General features: G+C 32.3%; 1 protein-coding gene across 2 annotated transcripts in view; it reads right to left on the bottom strand.

Moving 5' to 3' along the window:
* LOC123546718 (uncharacterized) overlaps positions 1–23,689 on the bottom strand; it is a 102,004-nt gene that overhangs the window by 58,490 nt on the left and 19,825 nt on the right. Inside the window, exon 1 of one of the 2 annotated variants that reach the window (XM_053551027.1) lies at positions 7,418–8,744. The exons of the other annotated variant lie outside the window; for it this stretch is intronic. Within the exon in view, the coding sequence (XP_053407002.1) occupies positions 7,418–8,378 (961 nt within the window). The 5' untranslated portion in view covers positions 8,379–8,744. Of the gene's footprint in view, positions 1–7,417; positions 8,745–23,689 lie in introns of those variants that run through there. 2 annotated transcript variants of the gene reach the window in all.

Raw genomic sequence — 23,689 nt, 5'->3', positions numbered from 1 at the left:
CAAAACACCGCGACAACAATAATATTTTTGTTGATACTGGTGAAAACACTTTAACCTTCGCACTTTATTATGGAGGTTAACTACGTTAACTAACTTAAAATTATCTTCCTCCGAGCTTGCAATCGAACCCGGTCCGATATGTCGACAGAGCTTTGCCCGGAGTCGAAACCGGTTCGATATGTCGACATAAAGATGCTATGAGTGGAACCCGGTTTGATATGTAGAAAGACCTTGCAATGACAAGTCCGACCACTCCACTAACTGCGCTATCATAACAACAACCAAAACAAGTGTGCCCGTAATGCTGAAATTGATTGTTTAACATAGTCGTTATTTTATTAGTGATATGGACCGATTAATGCTTACCTGACCAATGCGTTTTGTGTAATCAGGAAACCCGATGGAAGTCTTCGCTTCCATCGTACGGAAATGCTTTGGATGATGAGTTCTGAGTTCCTTAACCGTTACGAAAAGTATACTTGAAATACCGGTATTTTTCTGTAGTGTGTGTGTGTGTGAACAGAGAATATTGTATTCAAGTGTCTAAGGTGATAGCATATTTTGAAGAATGCTATAAAGTTCTTGTTGACCCTTTTTCATTCTCCTTTCATGTGATTGAAATATTTTGGCTAAATTCATTAAATGTGTATCTATATCTTTAATAAGATTTTTAAGTATACGGATACCATCATGAAAGACTTCATTATAAAGAAATTGAAACACTTTACAAATGCATATATGATGCTGCAATTCAACAGCTAAACTGTCAATTGTCATTTCCTATCTCCACAGCCTACCTGATACATCTGTTTGAGGCATTCATTTGTCCGCAATCTTTGGTTTTAATTACTAGATTTGTCAAATCTCTGTCTGTCAAATATTTAATAAATGTTTATTGAATGTTGGATAAGATTTCGTTTGAAATGTATCTATATAGGATTCGCAGTGCCTTCTGGGTTTGTTCAAATTGCTTTTTGATTGATATAATTGACATAATTAGTGATATGTTTTTTCTGAAACAGAACAGGTGGTATTAAAGTTTCGATTGTCAATGATTAAAAGTAACAAATCAATGGGTTATATTTTAGTTTCCTTTAGCAGAAAAAAATAGTTAATGATCCTTACAACCTTAATAATAAATACTGATTCGAAACTAATTTTAATAAGGTAATAAATTAGGCGATACATTTAATTTCAAAGATATATGTGTATTTTCATACCTTATTGCAAATAACATAGCATGACTGCCTAAAGCAACTACAGAATTCGCTAAGAAAATCCTTAAGAGATGAATAAATAACTCAAGACTGATTTATGTTAATGTAAGTATGTGTTTTTGTAACACCTGTCAAAGCAATGTTTATACGAAAAGCAGCAGCAATGCTTACTTTCTTCATTATTGTAAAACAAGACGATGACATAACCCTAACTCATTTATCATTTCTTTCGAAATGAATACTAACATTTTGAACAACTTGGAAATGATTACTTAAATAACAAGTCAGACCACTCTAACAACTGCGCTATCCCAACACTCAAAGTAAGTGTGCACGTTATACTAAAATTTATTGTTTAACATATTCGTTAGTTCTAACTGAATTAACTGTTGATTAGTGATATGGCCCGCGGGATGTTTACCTAAACAAAGTGTTTATTGTAAACCGGAAACCCGATGAAAATCTCCAAGCTTCCATCATGAGGCCGAAAAGTGTACTTGAAATACCGATATTTCTCTGCAGTGTGCGGACAGGGTATATATTATTCAAATATTTAAGGCGACAGATATATATTTAAAAAAGTGCAAAATTCTTTGAGGAATGCTATAAATTTCTTGTTGACCCCTTTTCGTTCTCCTTACAACACATTTGAGAAGTGCTCTAATAATGTTTTAGCACAAAATTACTTAATAAATTCATTAAAAGTCTATATTTTTAACGAGATTGTATGTATATGGATACTATAAATACCCTATCAACATGAAAATCTTCAATATAAAGAAATTAAAACGCTTTGAATATATTTATCTGATGCCGTCATTCAACATGAAAACTAATTGTATCCAGAACTAAACTGATAATTTGCCATCTCTACTAGTATGTCCGATATATCAGCTTGAGGTACCACTTGTTTTTATGTTACATTATTGTCTCTGTTAATTATTGATAAAGTTGACTGAAAATTGGGCACAATTACGTCTACATTTTAAAATAATTATGTGATTTTTAGCTTCTTCAGGGTTCGTTCAAATTGCTTGATTATAAGCTTACGAGATACATCAGAATAGAGGGCTTTTCAATGTTTAAGTTGTCAAAATCCAAGTAACAAGTTAATTGGCTATACAGGAAATAATTTGATTAAGTATCTTCTAAAACAAAATATATTTCATGATACTTACAAACTTAATTAGAAATATTGATTGAATCTATCTTAAAAGGGCGACCTTTCATTTCAAAGATATAGGTGTATTTGTGTACCTTATTGCAAATTAAATATAGCAACTAGATAAGTAGCTAAGGAGATGAATAAAAACCCAACATTGAATTTGCAGATTTTGAAAGGTTAATATTATGATGTCCTTTTTGCTCCTGTCCAAGGAATGCAGCAGCAGGACTTACTTTCTTCAGTATTGCAAAACAAGACGATGACATGGCACTAACTTATTTATCTTTTCTTTCGCAGTGAATGCTTATTTTTTTTATACGGTTTGGAACCGATTGCTTGAATAGTTTAATTATTGAATAATAAATACATGGTTCTTGTTTAACCAAATGTTTGACGAGTTTTGGTCAGGTATGCTTCATCTAAATCTTTCTAACTACAAATGAGCCGCGCCATGAGAAAACCAACATAGTGCATTTGCGACCAGCATGGATCCAGACCAGCCTGCGCATCCGCGCAGTCTGTTCAGGGTCCATGTTGTTCGCTTTCAAAGCCTATTGCAATTAGAGAAACCGTTAGCGAACAACATGGATCCTGACCAGACTGCGCGGATGCGCAGGCTGGTCTGGATCCATGCTGGTCGCAAAGCCACTATGTTGGTTTTCACATGGCGCGGCTCCAATGGTACTTTCCTTTGGTATTAACACTACATCAGCATCATATAAAATATTCAGACGTTAACATTTTGTTATCTATATAACCATAATATATCTAAGATAAACAAGTGAATGAAGTATTGCCATGCAATACAAAGTCCCCTACTGGAAGGCACCTAATTTTCTCTACTGCAGTATAACATAATGAACTGGTATCTGTCAATGATGTATAAACAATATTGTACTACATATACAATATGTTATAACAACACACTTGGATTAAAATGTGAAATATTTAAAAACCCACAGTTGTTTTCAATTGAATTTTTTTGGCTGATTATAAAAATGTTATCATGTAAGTTTTTTATAGTAACAACAAAGGGAAATTAATCTTTAAAAAAAAAAAAAAAAAAAAAAAAAATAAATATAATATAATCCCCCAAGAAACTCTTTACCAGGAGAAATAGGTCAAAAAACACCTAAAATTGGATGAAACATGCATGCGGTACCACAGAAAGGGTCTCGATTTTTCTTACGCCGGGAAATAAAAAAGTACAATTAAAATTATTTAGTAACAACAAAGGACGTAATTCTAAAACAAGGTGCCTCATGGTGGTGAACATTTGGCCCAAGTTACATCAAAATCCCTCTGCATGAAGAAGAAATGTTCCGTAAAAATTTCATTCTTGAATTTGACCTTTGCCCTCTAAATATGACCTTGACCTTAGACCTAGGGACCTGGTTCTTGCGCATGCATGTTGTCTCATCCGGGGGAATATTTGTGCCAACTGATATCTAAATCCTGCTTTGCATGACAAAGTTATGACCGGACAGGAAAAAAATCCCTTGACCTTTGATCTCAAATTTGTGACCTTGACCTTTAAGCTAGGGTACCGGGTGTTGCGCACGACATGTTGTCTAAATCATGGGAAACATTTGTGCCAAGTAAAAATTAAATCCCTTCAGGGATGGCAAGTTATGGACGGGACAGGAAAAAAACTCTGTTGACCTTTGACCCCCAATTGTGACCTTGACCTTTGAGCTAGGGTCCGGGATTTGCGCATGACACGTCGTCTCATCATGGGGAACACTTGTGCTAAGTGAATTAAATCCCTTAATGAATGTCAGAGTTATGGACCGGACACGAAACGACCCTGTTCATGCTTTGTTAACATTTGACTGCTAGTGTGACCTTGACCTTTGAGCTAGGGGTCTAAAAATTTGTGCATGACACATGTTTATTATGAGGTACATTTGGCCAAGTAATATTAAAATCCCTTCATAGCTGGGAGAGTTATGGACCGGACAGGAAAAAAGCCTTGTTGGGCCTTGACCTCCAATTGTGACCTTGACCTTTAAGCTAGGGGCCAGGTTTTGCGCACGACACGTCGTCCCCTCATGGGGAACATTTGTGCCAAGTAAATATTAAAATCTCTTCATGGATGGGAGAGTTATGGACCGGACAGGAAAAAAAGCCCTGTTTGACCTTTGACCCCCCAATTGTGACCTTGACCTTTGAGCTAGGGGTCCGGGATTTGGGCCCCATGACACATCTCTCTCTTTGGGGAACATTTGTGCCAAGTAATACTAAAATCCCTTCAGGATGGGAGAGTTGTGGACCGGACAGGAAAAAAACCCTGTTGACCTTTGACCTCCATTGTGACCTTGACCTTTGAGCAGGGGTCGGGTTTGCGCAAGACACGTCGTCTCATCATGGGGAACATTTGGGCCAAGTAATATTAAAATCCCTTCATGGATGACAGAGTTATGGACCGGACACGAAATTGCGGACGGACGGACGGACGGACAGACGGACGGACGGAATGACGGAAAAGTGCATTCCTATAGTCCCCGAAACTGGTTTTCAACCAGTAGGGGACTAATAACAACGATATCGATAACTACTCCATCACAAAGATAACTGCTCCATCACAAAGATAACTGCTCCATCACAAAGAAAAAAATGTAATTGAATAGGATGATATTATTTGCTTGATGTCGTAGGGTAACTTATATCTCTGATTTCAAAAATAAACTCTTAATACTCCAATCTACAAGATACAAATAAAAATAAATGCATTATTATAATAACATCAATATGAAGTAAGTTTGGGTTTTACGGCGAATCGACACAAAATTGTCATATATCGCCGAAACATCAATGTGAAATGTCTGTTTCTGGGGAACTATATGCGTATTAAACGAAACATAAATAGTCACCGCCTTAGACGGCTGTTGTTCTTTTTGAAAACTGGGGGACATGTAACTAATCACACACTTGTCCCAGACTCAACTTGCCTGTCAAGTATTTTCTGATAGTTGTCGTCTTCGGACAAAAAAGCAACAGAGGTGTTGAAAAGAATGACTTTTAATCTGATCATTTTGAAGCAGTGACAACTCAAGTATTCAAGTTAACAAACACACTAATAGTTATTTCGATAAGAATTTAGCTACGCCGAGTTCCTTAAACAAAAGACAATTAAACAAGTTACTTTGTCTTTCCAGTTTTGATTTAAATATTTTAAACAAGACGATGGTTTTTAAGTGTTACATCTCTACATCTGGTATTGATGTGTTTATGAATTTTATTTAGAATTTGTACCTTATAATAAGTAAGGTCATGTACATATATTTTATACTTACTAAATGCTTCAACACGTACGTAATTAAGATGGAGTGTAAATTATATTTTCATCTACAAAATTATAGTAATAAACTGTAATTCTTGGCATAATTTAAATTATAAAACAAAACAATCATCTCTCCATTCAAAGCTTTATAACAATAAATTAACTTTGATCAGCGCAATCTGATCTGGATCCATGCTGGTCGCAAACGCACTATGTTGGTTTTTTCATGGTGCGGCTCAATCTACTGGTTTAGATTGAGGGCATAATAGCAAAACCGTGTTTTAAAACTATTTATGCACTCAAGTGGTAATACGTTGTACAAATGATTTCACTCTGGCTGCGTCCTCGTGAAATTATTACGCCCGATGTATAACCGCCCATCGTGCATAAATAGTGTTAAAACATTCTTTTGCTATAAATTATTTCTTAATCAAGATAATCATATTCCAAGCTTTTCACTACTCTGAAACATTTACTGCCTCCTAAACAAAACAGGCCAAACAAGTGAAAAGTTAATACCTTAAAAATTAACTTCTTATCTACCCGATGTTTTTGAATAACAAAAAATCTTTTAACATATTGCATGTTCATAGAACTTTTAAATAAACCAAATCTTATTTAAACAAATCAGTGAGGAAAGGTCTCCTTATACTCCTGGTTATCTAAAATATCATTCCTCAGTAGTTGTATCTTGATACATATTAATAACTTTGTATTGACTGTAGTTGTTTGAGTTTTGATACCTGTGCCTTACAAATACATTTTTTTCATTCAATCTGAAGCTATTAATCTGATAGGATTTACAAAAAATTTTTAGTATGTCCTTATATGTACACCACTGCACTTGGTAAAACGTGATAACACATCAAAGTTACATTACCAAAGCAGGTTCAATTAGGATAGCAAGTATTAAAGAAGATTTTCAGATCGGAATTATCAAACAAATCAGAAGTAAATCTTCGTTAAACGATTGACCGCTATGTTCCAGTCATGTAACACTTAATCAGTATAGAAACAGAAGATGTATTTACTTTTGTTGTCCACTTTTGACCAAGGACATAGATTGAAATTAAACCTATAGACAAGAACGATATGTTCTTCCATTTCATTTTCCGCAATGAAAAAGTGACAATGTGTGTGTGTGTGTGTGTGTGTTCGGGCCATTCTCAACAATTTTTCAGTCATATGAACGACGGGAAAAGGTGATAAATCACAATGAAACTAAACATTTATTTCAGGCAAAGCAATGCCAAAATGTGAAAATTTCTAATTTTCAAGTTTGTTTCTTTTGCATATTATCGCTTGGTTCAATACTTATTCGTATCGTCAGCTCCTAATTTCATTTCAGACACTCCCGCTACTTGACAAGCTTGTCAGGTTAGAGTAAAATAACTATGTAATTATTGTAAATTTATATAATTTTTGTTGAACACTTTTTAGTTCATGAAACAATCTGTGAAAACTTATTACTATTTATATGCGGTATAATAATATTTCGAATTAAGTTTCAGCAATGAAATTATATAAAATCCTGCTCAATTTCGTTTTTTATATATAAATCACTATTGGTCTCATAGTTTTGATATATTTCAATACAGTACGGATATTTGGTCAGATTTGCGAATTGACAGCCATCATTCAAGATCTTGCCCGCGATGTCATTTTGTGTTGTAGAAGGTATATGACGATTGGTATCATGGCAGATACTACTAAACTTAAAACCAAGCAAAGTTTGCAGTAGAGTAAGCCTACCTGTGTAACATTCCATAAGTTCTTCTTCCCTTATCTTCAAAGTCACCATCGCTTTTTTATATTTCGCTTGTAATTCCGTATGATTCTTTTGTAAATCCTGTAACTTCAGTTGTGTTTCTCGAAGCAAATGTTTAACTGTTTCTAATTCTTCCTTTAACGTTGCTTCAGACCGCACAACATCATATAATTGATTTTCAATAGTGATTAATTTAGTTTCAGTTGCATTTAATTTCTCGTTTGCATACTCCAAACGTTCCGTTTTGTCTTTTACTTTATTTTTAAGAATTCTGCTCTCACGTTCTAGAACCGCTGATTTCGTTTCTAGACTAACTAGTTTTGAATTCGATTCAAATGATTGTTTTTGTGCAGCTTGTAACAAATCTGTTGTTTCGTTTATCTTGTTTCTAGCTTCCAATAAATCTGCTGTCCTTTGACTTAGCGATGTCCGTAAAGTGTTAAATTGATTCTGTAATTTTAGAAGTAGAGTATTTCCCGACCCTTCTTGATTTGGTGACCTAGTTCCAATCGCGTTAACATGTCGGGAAGTTGTATCCAAACGTACCCGGTTTACTGAGTACTCAACTGGTGCCGACGAAATTGCATTTCTCAACACTTTCTGTATAGAATTTTCAAGTTCTTTAATTCTGTTTTCATGATCGGACCTCACAACGTCAAAATCCTTTTGCATTTTAGTCATCTTTTCATCAGCCGGAAGACGGATTTCTTCAGGCTTAGAGTTAAAGTAAAATTCTTCCAAATTTTTCGTCGACTTGGAACACGAACCCACCTGATTTAGGTTGATATTATAAGTGCATTTGCCATTTTGCAACTGGCACCTAGCGTTAGAAGAGGCAGATTTACCAAATATTATTCCAAGAATACAAACGACAAGAAGCAACTTGTATGTCAATAATGATGTAGCACGTGACATATTATTAATAAAATGCATTAAGTCATTCATGTTGGAAAAAGATAATATCCCTTTTTTTGAAAAGACATAACTTAACTAAACACCGATTTGAGTTTAAGAACGTTGTATTATAACTAGAAACCTTCCATGTAAATTCTCCTGGCGTCCAATTCTGTCATGGCTTGCCGTGATAAAATAATCATATGTTCACAATTTATAACGCGAGATGTGCATGTTGCACCTTAGGTGTTGATCACTAGCAGCTATTGACTGCAGATTATGAATAACATACGAATAAAACACAGTCGTTTATGTCGCTTACCATTTTTTAAAGTAAAGTAATTTATCTTCAAACACGCATCGGTGATTAGTCTTAATAAAGGATTGCTCTTATTGAATGCAACCTGGCAGTAAAGGATATTTTTGGAGTGAAGGCAAGAAAATTATTACACTATCTAACGACTGTCGATTTAACAAAGTTATTACGTTGATAAATTATTTTACCTTCCATTAAATCGCGTGTTTACATATGAATATCAGATAATGTAGTATATATATCTAGTTTCAATCTAGCTGATGTCATTTATCATTCAATACTTACAGTGAATCGGACTTTAAATGTTAATATAACAAACGCATAGATTCAAGGATACCAATTTTAATAATGGCGAGTGTTTGTTAAAGGAAGTTGATTAAACACGCACACACACAAGCACACACAGAGAGAGAGAGAGAGAGAGAGAGAGAGAGAGAGACAGACAGACAGAGACAGAGAGAGAGAGTGTGTGTGCAATTGCGTGTGCATGGCGTGTGTGAAAATTTCCACTAGTGTGATATGTGTGATGTGCATCGGCAGGAATTTACCTTTAGAAAGAATGTAATTTACTTAATTTTACACATTATTTATTGAATTTAAGGTGTCATTTGTTGCTCTCAGATAAGACGTAAAACAACATTATGGGAGGAGAAATTTTGAAGAGAAAAAAATCTTTATTGAATCCAACCACACGAAAATGTCACCTATAGATAAAATGCCTGAATCCTGTTTTAGAACCACTGTTTAGAGAAACACGACAAAAACACATATGAAGTATGAGGTACACAAGGCACAGACCATTAAGATTGAAACATGTTGATATTATGATAGAACAATCAGGACAGAAGTTGAAAATTGTTTATGGATTATATGCAATGTATACAGCGTATTCCAACCAAGATATCGATTTAAACGATGATATATAATTAGCGTCGATTTGAAAATGCACAATCAATTTAATATCCATATGAATTTTGTCTAAATGTATTTTCAAACTTAATCGTATTACGACCTAATTTTAAAGATTTATTAAATCTACTGTAATCGAATAAAGTCCTTAGTTCTTGCCATTTCACAACATGGGTTAAAATAATCACAATTATAATTTACACTGTGTGAAAGCAAAATCAATCATAGGTGACAAACATTAAAAATTTGCATTCTGTAAATGATCATACATAATTCTCTTTAAAAAAACAACATGACGTCCGTAAACCACAAAATATGTACAACCATAAAACTAAAAAATCGGACACCAAAGTATAATATCTTTCAAAAAGAATAAAAAAGAACTAAATTATTAGTACTTTCAAAACATTTTGACATTCTTACCGGTAGTTAATGTCTTCGTAAGACATAAAATATTTTATTCAGATCAGACAATAATGCCTGCCTGAACAGCATATCATACCCGCGAGTTTCGTGCAGAGCCAGGAATATGCTACAGCTAATTACATTCTTTTTTTTCTTTGCAAGCTTGCATTGCAGAGACTTATTGGCATCAACTATTGTAAAAAAAAACAAAAGAAACACTGACAATTTTATCTGTACTTGTTTTTATTTCTCACCAATAGCTGGTTACTTTCCAGAGGAAACCATCAGCAGAGAGATACGAAGAAAATGATACTGATCCATTACTTTAATAAAATAGACAAAGATGTCGATTCAGGAGCAAAATATTCAGACTTTTTTGTGTTTACGTAACTGAGAACAAACCATATGAGCCGTGACATAAGAAAACCAACATAGTGGGTTTGCGACCAGCATGGATCCAGACCAGCCTGCGCATCCGCGCAGTCTGGTCAGGATCCATGCTATTCGCTTTCAAAGCCTATTGCAATTAGAGAAACCATTAGCGAACAGCATGGATCCTGACCAGACTGCGCGGATGCGCAGGCTGGTCAGGATCCATACTGGTCGCAAACCCACTATGTTGGTTTTCCCACGGCACGATTATTATAAGTTAGATACTAAGAAATGACAACAATTACACAGCGCATCGGACATTGTGCGCATTGTCAAAATCAAATTTCCTTTTGTGAAAAGTTGAAAAATGCAGTCACGCGAGCATATCCCGTTACGAAAGTCAATTTTTAAGTCTTGACATAGTTCATTGTCTCAAGTCCAGCAGACGTCAACCGAAAATGTCAAATTTGCTAGTGCTTCTGCTTTTATCATGTAAGCTGGGATGGCATATTTGATGCTCCTAGCGTACTAATTGTTAATATTAGGGTCTTACGTCACGTGTACGAAACATATAATACATGTATAATCCTTGTGAAGCTATTAGAACATAAAACAATATATTCAAGAAATCGTGAAATTATTACGAAACATTCAAAATATTTAGGAACTCTACAGTTCATTTTCAATGTTTACAATCAAATAAATTGTACCCACTTTGCTGTTTAGTTCTCGTTGTAACATTCTTTAAAGTAAGTGGAGTATCTCTCTATTGTAACCATACAAGTTTCTAGTTACAAGGGGTAAATGGGTAGAAAAAGTTAAAGCAAACAACGTAACGAATACATGTATTGCGTTCCTATTTGGCGCCATTCCACCAAAGAAGTGCAAAAACATACTAATTTCAGTTCTATATGACAATGCAAATCAAAATATTTCGCAGCTCTTCAGCTGAAAACTATAAACAAAAAGGTTAGATTTTAGTCAAACATGAGCGTACGTCATGTGTGACATATTTACTACAATAGGCTAATTACATGTTATTACTGTTACAACAGTTGCATATTAATCTTACGAAGGCAGCTGAAGATAAAATATTTGAAAAACAGAAGATGCTATCCATTGCTAGTATTTGTAACGACTATACAGCGTCTCTCTGATATCAGTAGGGATCTCTTTCGAAGCGTTCATAATTCTCCATCATTGCATTATATTCAGGGGTATCCCACACTATTTACCTAAAGAATATTGCCATGGAACGTTCAACTATGCAACAGCGTTGTACTTAATTCAACGTTAACTCATATCTTGGCTGAATAGTCAAAACTGGGTTTTGCGAAACAACTTACAGGTTCTAACCTTGTCTTAGGGGGCGTGAGTGATGTTGCACATTTCATTACCTCTCATGAACAGACGCAATCAAACCGAGTCTGCTATTATTCTTCTTGGTTGCATTCTTTGCTTCTAAAGGATCTTTTTACAGATTTTATTAACAGGCTTCGTTAAACGGGACCAATATCTTTTGTTCCCTACAGTTGCATACACACATAGACACTAGCACGGAGAAGACATCTTTAAAAATCAGTAAAGATTTTATAGTTCCAAAACACATTTGCAGTATTTTTGAAAAAAGTTAAATGTAATAAAACAGGTTTTCAAATGAGACCGAAATAGTTCCATTTGAAAATTTATTTCGTGAGCAGAGTATTGTTATCACATATTTGAAAAGAAACACACATATAGACTTTTTTCATTCTTAAATCTATGATCTGTAAGTGTTACTTCAAATATCAAGATGATAAAACTGAAAGAGACACCAGTAAATAAAAAAAAAAAACGACATTCCCCATACACACATATACTAAATAAACATAAAAACGGTCAGCCTTTTACTTTTATGGCATATGGGTAACCTGTTGGATTTCAATATTTTATTTATCTGCATTTCATTAATATATTTAAGGGCAATGGCAACAATGATCTCAGATTACTGTTCAACCAAACATAAAATTACACTCTATATTTGATAAACGATAGGGTAAAACTATATGTATTGGATGTAAGAGTTAATTGAGACCTTAAAGTAACAGACTGAATCAGATAAGAATGAACACAGCGTAATACAAAAGCTACGAGAGGCACACACCGCAAGCTAAATCATCAACAAAAGAGAGGCACACACCGCAAGCTAAGTCATCAACATACGAGGGGCACACACCGCAAGCTAAATCATCAACAAACTGACATTCACATGAAAAAACATAGTTCTTCATTTACGCACCGAAAAATACACATTGCAAGAATGTATATCTGTTTTTATGCATCTATCAAATATGCAATATCACGTACAAAGTGATAGAGTGCATGAATGAAGCACGGGTGCCTTGTACTTCCAAGAAACATACAACTGTAAAACTGAACTACATCACACTTCAATACTTACGCTATCAGTAGATATAATCAGACGCTACAGTGTTTTTTGTTGCATTTTTAGTTTGGAATGTTGTTTCCAGACACTATTTAAGCATTAATAATTAATATGGGGGTCTAAGGCATTCATTTGCTAAACTAGCATTGCCTTTTCAAAAGCGTAAAGCATGTATTAATTTCGAAATCTAGAGGACAGCTCTTCCATTAAAAAATTAAATCCGAGTATGATCATACAATCACCTTTTAAATTGCCAGTGCTGGAACGCCAAGGATAACAGCTGTTGATCAACTGTGCAGTCCAAGAACATAATTTTATTTGAAAAGACCCCATTGATCACTTCAAAGGACTTTACTGTTGTTATTTTTACTTTTATAGTTCCTAAAAAGTAAATGGAGTGTCTTGAATGAATGATACATCCGATTATGTCGGCCACTTTGTTTTTCCGTTGAACAACACTGCGCATTCTATCTGCTTGGCGTTTTCTGTGGGTATCGGATAAGTCTATGTTTGTCGGAGTGTTGTTAACGATAATGTTGGATCAGTAAGCAATTTTTATTTTGAAGGTATGTATATTCCTGAACTGCAACTTATTTTGAACCGTGTAATATTAAATTGCTGTGAAATTAAAAATGTCTGATCAAACAAAATAAAACCTCTTTTGCTTGGGTTTTAAATGACAATAATATATCTTGGTAAACATTAATGAAAGAAAAGAGAACTATAATGCTGAAAGAATTTTATTAAAATATATAAGGTCACTTCTTATGACTTTAACTAAATAATAAAGTCTGTAAGAAGCATGGAAGTGTTATAATTCTTGGTATATTGTAAACTTGCTTTGTTTATATGCCATGAGATAAAATTGTTTGAAAATTGGTAACATACTAGTATGCCACCTTCGTCTTAACTTCAGACTTACTTCAGATCATTAAATGAGCCGCACCATGAGAAAACCAGCATAGTGCATTTGCGACCAGCATGGATCCAGACCAGCCTGCGCATCCGCTGTTCGCGAACTGTTTCTCTAATTGCAATAGGCTTTGAAAAGCGAACCACACTATGTTGGTTTTCTCATGGTGAGGCTCAAATTTTTTTACATTATCTCTCGTCTTAATTGGCAATCGAAAAAGGGACGTTTTATTTTATACTCAACTATTTTAAAAGGTGTTGATCATGAAAATTGTCTTTATCAGTTAATCGTAAAAAACCACGACTTTTGTTTCTAAAACATTGGCAAATGGGGGCCTTAAATTTAAATTAAAATTTAAACTAGTACTTTTTTCCAATTTAGTTTTTTTTTTTTTGCGAAAATAGGGTTGATTTTGATTTTAAAAAATATTCACTTTCAAAATCAATTTAAGAATACAATTTGACTTGGTAAAGGTCCCCGAAATTGTCTGCATTAAAATTTTGGGACAAAGGAAATTAGTGGAAGAAATTTAAAAGTCTTTTTTCTTGAAAAATTTTGGTTTTTCCCAATTTTGGGTTTTTTATTATGAAAAACATCTTATTTTTTTGGGTATTTAAAATAAAACCCTTTTTTTCAGAAAAATTTGTGAATCCCCCTTTTTTGGGGACATTTGTTTATACAAAAATTAAATTTTTTTAAAATTTTTTACAGTCGTCCCTAAAAAATAAAGTAAAAAGGGACTATTTATCTAAACGAATGTGGGGGGTTTGGAAATAACAGTCTGTTTAGGGTAAAAATTAAATATGTTTTAAAATTTAGGCATTTTTGTGATTTGTTCATGATGGTAACAAATAAAAAAACGAACCCACGACGTCTTTTTTGCCTAATTTCTTTTTTTTCTTCAAAATAATGTGGTAACTAAAACCCAAAACCCAAACAATTTTTTGCGGGGAAAGGTTTTTTAACATATTCAAAATTTAAAATTTATAAATATCTTTTAAAAAAATTGTCTCTAAAATCCTTCTTTAAAAGGCTTTTTCGTCCCTTGAATTAAGGGTTGAATATTTTTAAATTTTTAAAACAGGATTTTGTTTGTTTTTTAAAAATTCTTTTAATTCTTTCTTTATGTTTTTTCCTTAGGACTTTCCGCCATATGCAATTATTTCTGTCAACTTTTAAAATTAAAATTTGGTATGTTATACGTTTTTTGTTACAATTTCAAATTTTTTTGGGGGGTCCCCAATTTTTGTAAATTTCCTAAATTTTTTTTTAAATTTTCCGTTTATCTTTAAAGTATAAAACCTTTTACACTAAGTCTAATTCTGCTGATGATTTCCGGGTTTTTTTGTTTGAAAGTTTTATTTTGTAATTGTATTTTTTTTTTTTTTTTTAATTCGGCCTCGTGAGTTTTTTAACATATATATTTTTTGTACATCGCAAAAAAAAAATTGAAAAAGGGAGCAGTTTTTTTGGGTTTTGGGGGTTTAACGTGGGGGTTTTTAACAGTTTTTTAAGTAAGTTCGGGGGCCCATTTATCAAACCCATTTTCCCTGTTTTCTAAAAACCCGTTCCCCGAAAGTAACTTAAAACTTCCCCCGGGAATCAGAGGTGGAGGACAAATTAAATTTCAAAACACAATGTTTTTTATCAAATGGGGTTAGGGAAAACCTTTCCGTCCCGCCTGGGGGTAAAATCCCCCCCCCCCGATCCCGCGATCCGTAGATCTGCGCTCTCCCTATTGCGCTAAGCGGGCGGATATAAAATGAGCGGAAAATTCATTTATAAAATTTTTTAAAAACCCGAAAAAATCATTTTGAAATTTATTTGAAACACATTTGGTTTTAAAAAACCGCAGGCAATTTTTTAAATGGGTTATAAAAATTTAAACCCGGTGTTTAGCAAAATTCCCCCTTTGGTTGTTTTGTTTTCCGTGGTGTTATTTTGTTTCCCCTACAAACAATTATGAGAATTTTCAAACGGGGTTCCTTTCCCCAAAACTTGGTTTTTACAAAAATTTTTTCTTTATGAAAAAATAAGGGGGGGAAAGTTCATTGAATTTACAACAAAAACGTTTGTAATGAACAAAACCAAAACCTGGGGAAAAATTTCCATAATTTCCTAATCCCGGATCTTAAAAAGTCCGTTGGTTTTTTTTTTATACTTAAATTGTATTTCCCTTTATGTTCTTCTGAAATTCCCTTTATTTTGTTTGTGTTTTTTTTCAGCAAATTTTTTTAACTGTTTTTGGGTTTTTCCTTTTAAAACGTTGCTTCAGCCCGCACAAAAATTTAATGATTTTCAATGCTTATAAAATTTAGTTTCAGTTGTTTTAAATCCCCTGGGTTTTAGGTACCCCAAAACTTTTCCTTTTTCCCTTTTATTTTGTTTTTAAGAATTCTGTTTTCAGGGTTTTTAGAACAGTAGATTTTGTTTCAAGATTTTAAATAGTTTGGAATTAGATTCAAATATTGTTTTTGCGCAGCTTTTAAAAAGTCTCCCGTTTTTCAATTTTAAATTGTTTCTTGCTTCAAATTAAATCTGCTGTCCTTTGATTGCGAGGGTCCCGAAAAGAAAAAAATTTTGATTTTGTGTTAAAAAAGGGAGGATATTTCCTGCCCCTTTTGATTTGAGGGCCCTTGATTCATGGTTTTAAACTTTTTGGGAAACTGTAGCAAAAAGGGAACCCGGTTGATTTGTTATTCAACGGGTTTCCCGTCGGAATTGTATTTCTCAAAAACTTTTTTTTATTAAAAGGGTTCCCCGCTTTTTTGATTCTATTTTCATAAATCGGACTTTACAATATCAAAACCCTTTTTGCATTTTATTTTTTTTTAACCGCCAGAAGTCAAATGTCTTCAGGTTGGAAATTAAAAAAAAAATTTCTTCCAAGTTTTTCGTCGGGGGAAAAAACCGAACCCGCCTGATTTAAAATTGTATTTATGTACATTTGCCTTTTTTGAAACGGGAAAGGGCGCCCCCAAAAGGTTTGCAGTTTTACCAGAAAATTTTTCCCAAAACAACAAAAACCACAACGAGAAACCCTGCGTGTACTTGTGATATTTGAGTCGCATATTACAAATGTAATAACTTTTTTCCATTAATGTGGGGAAAAAAGATAATATTCCTGTGTTTAAAATTAAATCGTTACTTCCTAACGGGAAACTTAAAGTGAAGATCTAGAAATCAGTAGGTACTTTCTTTTTAATTTCTCCTGGGGGTTTAATTCCGTCTTTGCCTGGCGTGATAAAAAAGGGAAAAGCTTATTTTCCCCAATTTTTCTAGCGGATGTTTACACCTTAATTGTTTATCCCAACAGAAAAGGAAGTGGAGTTTTGAATAACAAACGAAAAAAAATAGTTTTTTAATTGTTGTTTTCCCAAATGTAAAAAAATTAAAGTAAAAAACGCTTGGTGATTATTTTTTAAAAAGGTTGCGACGGACACCCAAGGATTTTTGTCATGCAAGTATACGAAAAGGGTTAAGTTCAAATTATTTTTGCTTTTATTTGTAGAAAAAAAAATTTTTCCGTTGATTTTTTTTCCCGTTTTTTCCCTTGCATATTTTAGAAATTTTTGTTTGGATTTCCCTTATCGTTTTTGTTTTCCCAAGTTGTTTTTTGTTCGGAGGCTATTTATTTTTGTCCCAGAAAGTAAAACCGTTTTTAGAGGGAAATTTAAATATGAAAAAAAGCTTTTTTTTCCCGTTTTTACAAAAATTTTGGGGAAAAGAAAAAAAAATTAAAAAAAATTTGTTTAGCGCATGCGCGTTAAGAGTTAAATCAGATACAAGGTATTTAAATAATAATAAAACAACTTAACTGAAACAATTATGAGTTTCGCAATAAATCTAACTTCCAATTAATTTTGACCAGCGTATTTTTTAAACATGTTTTTAATTTTAGATAGTTTTTTAAACTAATTTCAAATTTTTTTTAAAATGTGTTTTCAAACCACGGCCCTAATTTTCTCTTTTTGGTATTTTTTTTAGTGAAATAAACCCTTTTGGGAAAATTTTAAATTTAAAATAAAATCACCCAAAATTGAAACAATTTTTTAGTGATCGAAACAAAGTATAAAACTTTTTTAATTTTAAAACAACGAAGGTTTCAAATCCAAAAAAATTTTACCCAAAAAAAAAGGGGTAGGCTGACTAAAGGGAAAATGTTTTTTTACTAGTTATAGTAAAATTTATGAAAAAAAAATTTCCCATTTTATTTTTTAAAAATTTTTAGCCCATTTGAAAATTTAAATTTTTGAAGTAAATATTATGAAATTTGGTTTGGAGGGAAAAATACGGTATTGATTGATACCTTAATATGCCCCGGATGCCCCCTACGGTTAAAAGTCGGGCCCATTATTCCCCAAAAAGTTTTTTGGGACAAGCAGAAAAAAGAAATATGCAATAAGGGATTAAAAGATAAGAAAGCTTTTTAAAAATGGGGGCCCAGAAAACATTTAAAATTAGAGTAAAATTGATTTTTTTATCTTTATACTCTCCCCAAAGACGTTGATTTTTTTGGTTTTTTTGAAAATTTTCAAATTTTAAAAAATTAAAAAAGCGCCCAGAAAATTCTTTCTTGACTCTGCTTTTTTGATTTACCAATGCCACATATCCCACAAAATTAAATGACTTTTAAGGTTTTTTTTAAAAGTTGTTGTTTTTGGTTAAACCCTTTTTTCATTTTTTTGTCCCGCGATATATAGACCGAAACTTTTAAAATTTTCCCAAAAAAAACTTTTTTAAAGGGAAAAATTAAAAAATTTACCCCTAATAAAACAAAAAAAATAGTCAATAAAAATCGTCAACAATTGCTCAGCAAAAAAATTTTTACAAAAAAATTATTCCGAAAAAATAAGAAAAATATAGTTTTTTCTACGTTTTCAGAAAAAATTTTGGATAAGAAAAAAATTTTTAAGGGAATTTCTTCCCTCCCCGTTGTTTTTTATTTAGTTTTGGGTTTTTTTTTCCCGCGGAAAAACTGTCAAAATAAACATTTCTTTGTAAAAGTTTTTTTTGGGAAAAAATAAGAGCTCATGTATTCTTCGTTTAAAATTATTTTTTTCTAGTGGAAAAAAATTTTGTATGTTTTTTTCTTTAAAAATTTGATGTTTAATTTTCAATGCATTTTTGCTTTCAAAAGGGTTTAAAACCCTTTTTGGGTCGGGCCCTTTTTGAAATTTTTATGTCCGTTTAAATTAAGATTAAAGGGTTTTCAAAGTTTATTTCTTGTAAATTTTTAATGAAGTATTTTTTTAAAAAATTGTATTAACTTTTAAAACGTGACACTTTTCAAAATAACACGCACAAGTACGCAAGCACGCACGCGGGGCGCGCGCGCACCCCACACACCATATATTTTAAATTTACACAAGCGTACTTTTTAGTTACACTCGACCAAAAACTTAAAAAAAAATTTATAATGTTTTTGTTTATTGCTTGTGAAAAGTTTTTTCGTTAAATTTTTAAATAGAGGGAAAGAACAATTTTCAGGGAAACATTTTTACCCAATTGACGGAAAAAAACCGAAGGAGGTTTTTTTGACTTTGGGGGTAAACAAAAAATTTGGGAAAACAAATGTATCAATATTATGAACAAAAACGAATTTATAATAAAAGACTATACTTTTTTTTTTAAAAAAATTATAAAGTCAAAATATTTTTTGGCAAAAATTTTATATAAGGTTTTTCCCCAAAAACTTTTCATTTGGGGGTTTTGGGTTAACAAAAGTAGATTAAAAAAGCATGAAAATTTTTTTTACAAAAGTGGAAAATTTTTGTCTTTGAATTAAAAAAAATGAAATATAAAAAATGAAAGTATCGTTTTAAACACTTTAAATTTAAAAATTTCTTTAAAAACATTAAACTGCATCCTAAAATACAGTAAAAAAAATTTTTTACAGTATATAATATTTTTAAAAAATCAATTTACATCAAAAAATTTTTAATTTTAGCCCTTTTGAAAGGAAACCCCAAACTTCGCAAGTTTCCCACTAAAACAATTTTTTGATGTGGGACACAGTTTTCTAAATTTCAACCCAATTTTGGCCAGTATAATAATATCTTTCAAAAAAAAGGGGATCTTCGATCTCTGTTTTAAAGGAAACAAATAAAAAATTTAAAAAATCGGGATTCAACTGGTTTTAAAATTTACACGACTACATACTCTTTCGATCTAAAAAACATTTTTTTTAAGCCCTTCTTTTTTCTCTAGATTATAAAGAGGGGAAAATTTTTAATCTTCCCAAAAGGGGTTTTTTATGAGTTTTATTATTTATTATGCTTAAAAAATTTTTCTTAAAAAAAATTTTAATTTAAAATTTTTTTTATAATTTAGTTTAGTGAGGGAATCAAGTTCACCCCAAACCATTGTTTGTTAAAAAAATGGTCATAGATCCTCTGAAAAATGCTTTAACATTTGTTCGGGATTTTCTATAATAAAAAAACAAAAAGGGAAAAAATCCAAGTTTCATTGAAAAGTTTTAACATTAACTGGCAGTTTTTTCAATGTTTTTTTTATGTTTTGGTGTCATCCTTTTAATTTGGGCTTTAAAGGAAATTGGGAAATTTCCCTTAATTTTTTTTCCCAGTTTTTTTTAATTCAAATTTTTTCGTTTACTTTACATAGGAAATACCCCCAAATTTTCTCCATAAAACTGCACTGCTACATGTTTGGGCTAACCCCAAAGAATTTTTTTAAGAAAATTTAGGTAAAACCGTTCTATTTTGGGGAGATTTATAAAAACCCCCATATTCAGACCCCGAAAAAAAATATGGGTTTTAATACCTTAGAATTAAAAAGTTTTTTTTAAGAAAAATTTAAAAAAAACGTTATCAAAAAAGGAGTTTGAAAAAAAAAGGGGCTTTTTAATGCCTGAGTAGATAATGCCTTTTTAAGGGCTGTTAGAAACTACCATTAAAAAAAAAAAAGTAACCCCAAGATATGTAAAAGTTTAACTTTTTTCAAAAATTTTTTTAAAATTTGTTTTAAATACCCCCCCCCCCCGAAAAAATTTGTTGGCCTTTTCCCCTTTGTCAAAAAAACCAAAACAACTGTTTTATCTGCATTTCTTCTTTTTCCCCCATTTATGATTTAATTTTATAATCTGTCTAAAATTTTTGGGAAGCCTTCCTCAAAATACGAAAATAAAGGGTTTCATCAGCAAATAATAAATAAATTTGTATTTCGTCAAATATTTAAAGCTTCAATGTTGTCCCAGTTAAATTTTTCTTGCATATCATTGACAAAAAATTATAAATTAAAAAGGGGGGTTTAATGGCTCCCCCCGTTTTAACCCCATATAGCTATAAAAAAATTCCCGGGAAAGGGAAAACCCTTTGGCCTTTACCCCATTTTTTTAAACCTTTCATAAATACTTCTAAAAATTTTTAAGAATTTTAGAAGAAAACCAATATCTACTTACTTAAACCAAATCCCCATTTCTATTTTTTTTAAATAAAAGGGCCCCTTAGGGAAAAAATTTTACAAATTTGCGGTGTACCTTCTTTTTTTCTCTTTTTAATCCCTTTATTTTAATAGAGTTTTGTAAAATTAATACAGTAAAGGCCACCCTTAAAAAATTTGTTTTTTTGGGCAGTAACCGACCCAAAATTTTTTATTTGTGGTAGGTGGTGGGTTTTTTTTTTTTTAAAGTTTTTTTTTTTTTTTATGCTAATTGTAAAACCCCCCCTGTTTTTTTTTAACCCCTCTGGGTTTTAAACCCCTTCTGGGTACTAACCTTCTCTTTTAAAATTGCTAACTTGATTTTTTAACTATCTGCAAGGGGGGTTGTTTTTTTTGAAAGGAATACTAATATTATTTTTAATATCACCTTTTTAAAAAACTTTTAAAAAACTGTAGCCTAAAACCCCAGTCAGAAACAGAGCTTTTTATCTCCATTGAACTTAAATTTTTAAAGATTTTCAATTTTTAAACAAAAAAATTTGGCCCAGCCCTTTTTAAATTGCCCTTTGACGGGCCCTTAGGGTAATAAAAAAAATTTAAAACCCCTTTTAGATTTTCAGCATTGAAAAGTACATTGAAAAAATCTTTGATATTTTAATACCCTTTTAGACCTGAGTTGTTTATGGGCCAGGGCACCCCTTTTCAAACCTTTTGTATCATGAAATTTTTAAAGGAAATTTCAAAAATTGTTTTACTTTGGTTTACTCGGGTTTAAACCCAATGTTAATATTTTGGGGGGGAAAGTCATTTCTTCCTCAGCTAAGTTTTTATAGAAAAGTGGGAGATTTTGGGGGAGAGGTGGGGGAAAAATTTTTTAAGGGAAACGCAGAAAAGATTTTTTATTAGCGCCATGCAGCAATTTTTTTAAATGGCTAAAATTTTCAAAATAAATGTAAACCTAATTTTTTTTCCCTTGTGAATTTTAAGGGTGTTTAAAAACTGAAAATTTAATTTTTTTTTTTCTCTCTTGAAATTGATTCCCTTTAAACCAAAAGAAACCCCTAATCTAAATTTGGTTTTCAATTAAAAAAAAACTTGGGTTTTTCTTATCAAAAAAAATTTTTTAAATAAAGCTTCCATTGTTGCATTTCAGCCCAAAAACAAAAAAACCAAAAAAAGCTTTTTCCTGTCACTTTTTGGGAATTTTTTTTAATGTAAATTGAGTGACTCACTAGGACATCACACATAATCCCTGTCTTCTTTGATCTGCTTCTGTCGGAAACCAAAAAAAAAGCCCAGTTGTCAAAAAAATTTTAAAAACCCGGGTTTCTGATGGCAGGTGTAAAAAAATTTGGTGAATTTCATTTTCCCTTTATTTAAGTCACAGAAAGTTTCAGTAATAAAAAATTTAAAATTTTTTTCTAAATTTGGGGTTTTTAAAAAAATGGGGAAAAAGGGGGCCCCAGGGGTTTTTTAATTTATGCAAATGGGAAAAATTTATAGAAATGTAAACTTTATGGTTTTTTTCGCTGGTTTTAAAGGCATTGCATTGAAAGGATTTTTAACTTTTATAAATAAATTTTCGGAAAAAAATTTTGTTTTCTAAAAATTTTTGACGTTTTTTGTGCTCTTTCCAAGGGGGAATTTGTGCGGTCACTGCAGTTTTATCCTGGGGCAAAATTTTAAAAAAAGATTATGAAAAGGGACAAAAGATCGAAAAAAAAATTATTACTTGTTTGCAAAATTTTTTGAGAAATTATGACAAAAAGATGTTGTTCTTTTTTTCGTGTGAGTTCGAAAGAACTGCCCCCTTGTAAAATAAAAATTTCCCGGGGAATTTCGAATATTTTTTCCCCCCCCCCCCCCCCCCCGCCATAAGGGGAAGTTTGGCGGGTAGGGGGCTTGGTATATTAATCAGCTTTGGGCAGAGGGCAATCAGGGCCCGCCCCGACTGCACGGGGCTTTCGGGGTTTGTATTTGGTAAAATTAATGTCCGTCATTGAAAAAAGGAAATTTATTGATCAATGTGTAAAAGTTAATTTTTAAACAATGCATGGGAAGGGGCGGGCCTATTATCTTTATTTGTTTTCACTTTTTAATTTTGGGTTTACAAAAAGGGCGAAAAACTTTCACATATTTTGTTTCTTTTCGGTCATATCGACCCTTTTCATGTATTTAAAAACCCTCAACAAAAACATGTTAGGAAAACTTTAAATAAAAATTAAATTGTTCCCCCAAAAGAAATAACAAAAACGGAAAAGAAAAAAAACCCTTGGCCCCGATAAAAAAAAACCCGATTTTTGGGTTTTTAAAAAATTGTTTGAGTCGCGGCGTTTTTCGTGAGCCCGGTTGCGTTACGCAAACAAAAATTTTTTTTAAGGAGGGCCCTTTCCCCCGGTGCTTTTATTTTTTTCAAAACCCAAATTTTTGGTTTTATTTTTAATTTGTTTTATTTATCAGCCCCACTGGTAATCTATTATAAAGGGATTATCGAAAATTTTTTTTGGAAAAAACCCCCCCCCCCCCCCCGGGTCAGAGTTTTTTTCCTCTAAAATTTTTGTCTCTGGGGAATCCCCCTTTTTGGAAAACGGGAAACTAAAAATTGTTTTGTCCATAAAATC

The sequence above is a fragment of the Mercenaria mercenaria genome, chromosome 9 (genome assembly GCF_021730395.1).
Source record: "Mercenaria mercenaria strain notata chromosome 9, MADL_Memer_1, whole genome shotgun sequence".
Classification (NCBI taxonomy): Eukaryota; Metazoa; Mollusca; class Bivalvia; order Venerida; family Veneridae; genus Mercenaria; species Mercenaria mercenaria.
Note: the sequence above shows the minus strand (reverse complement) of the source record. Positions and strands in the feature narration are given on the sequence as shown.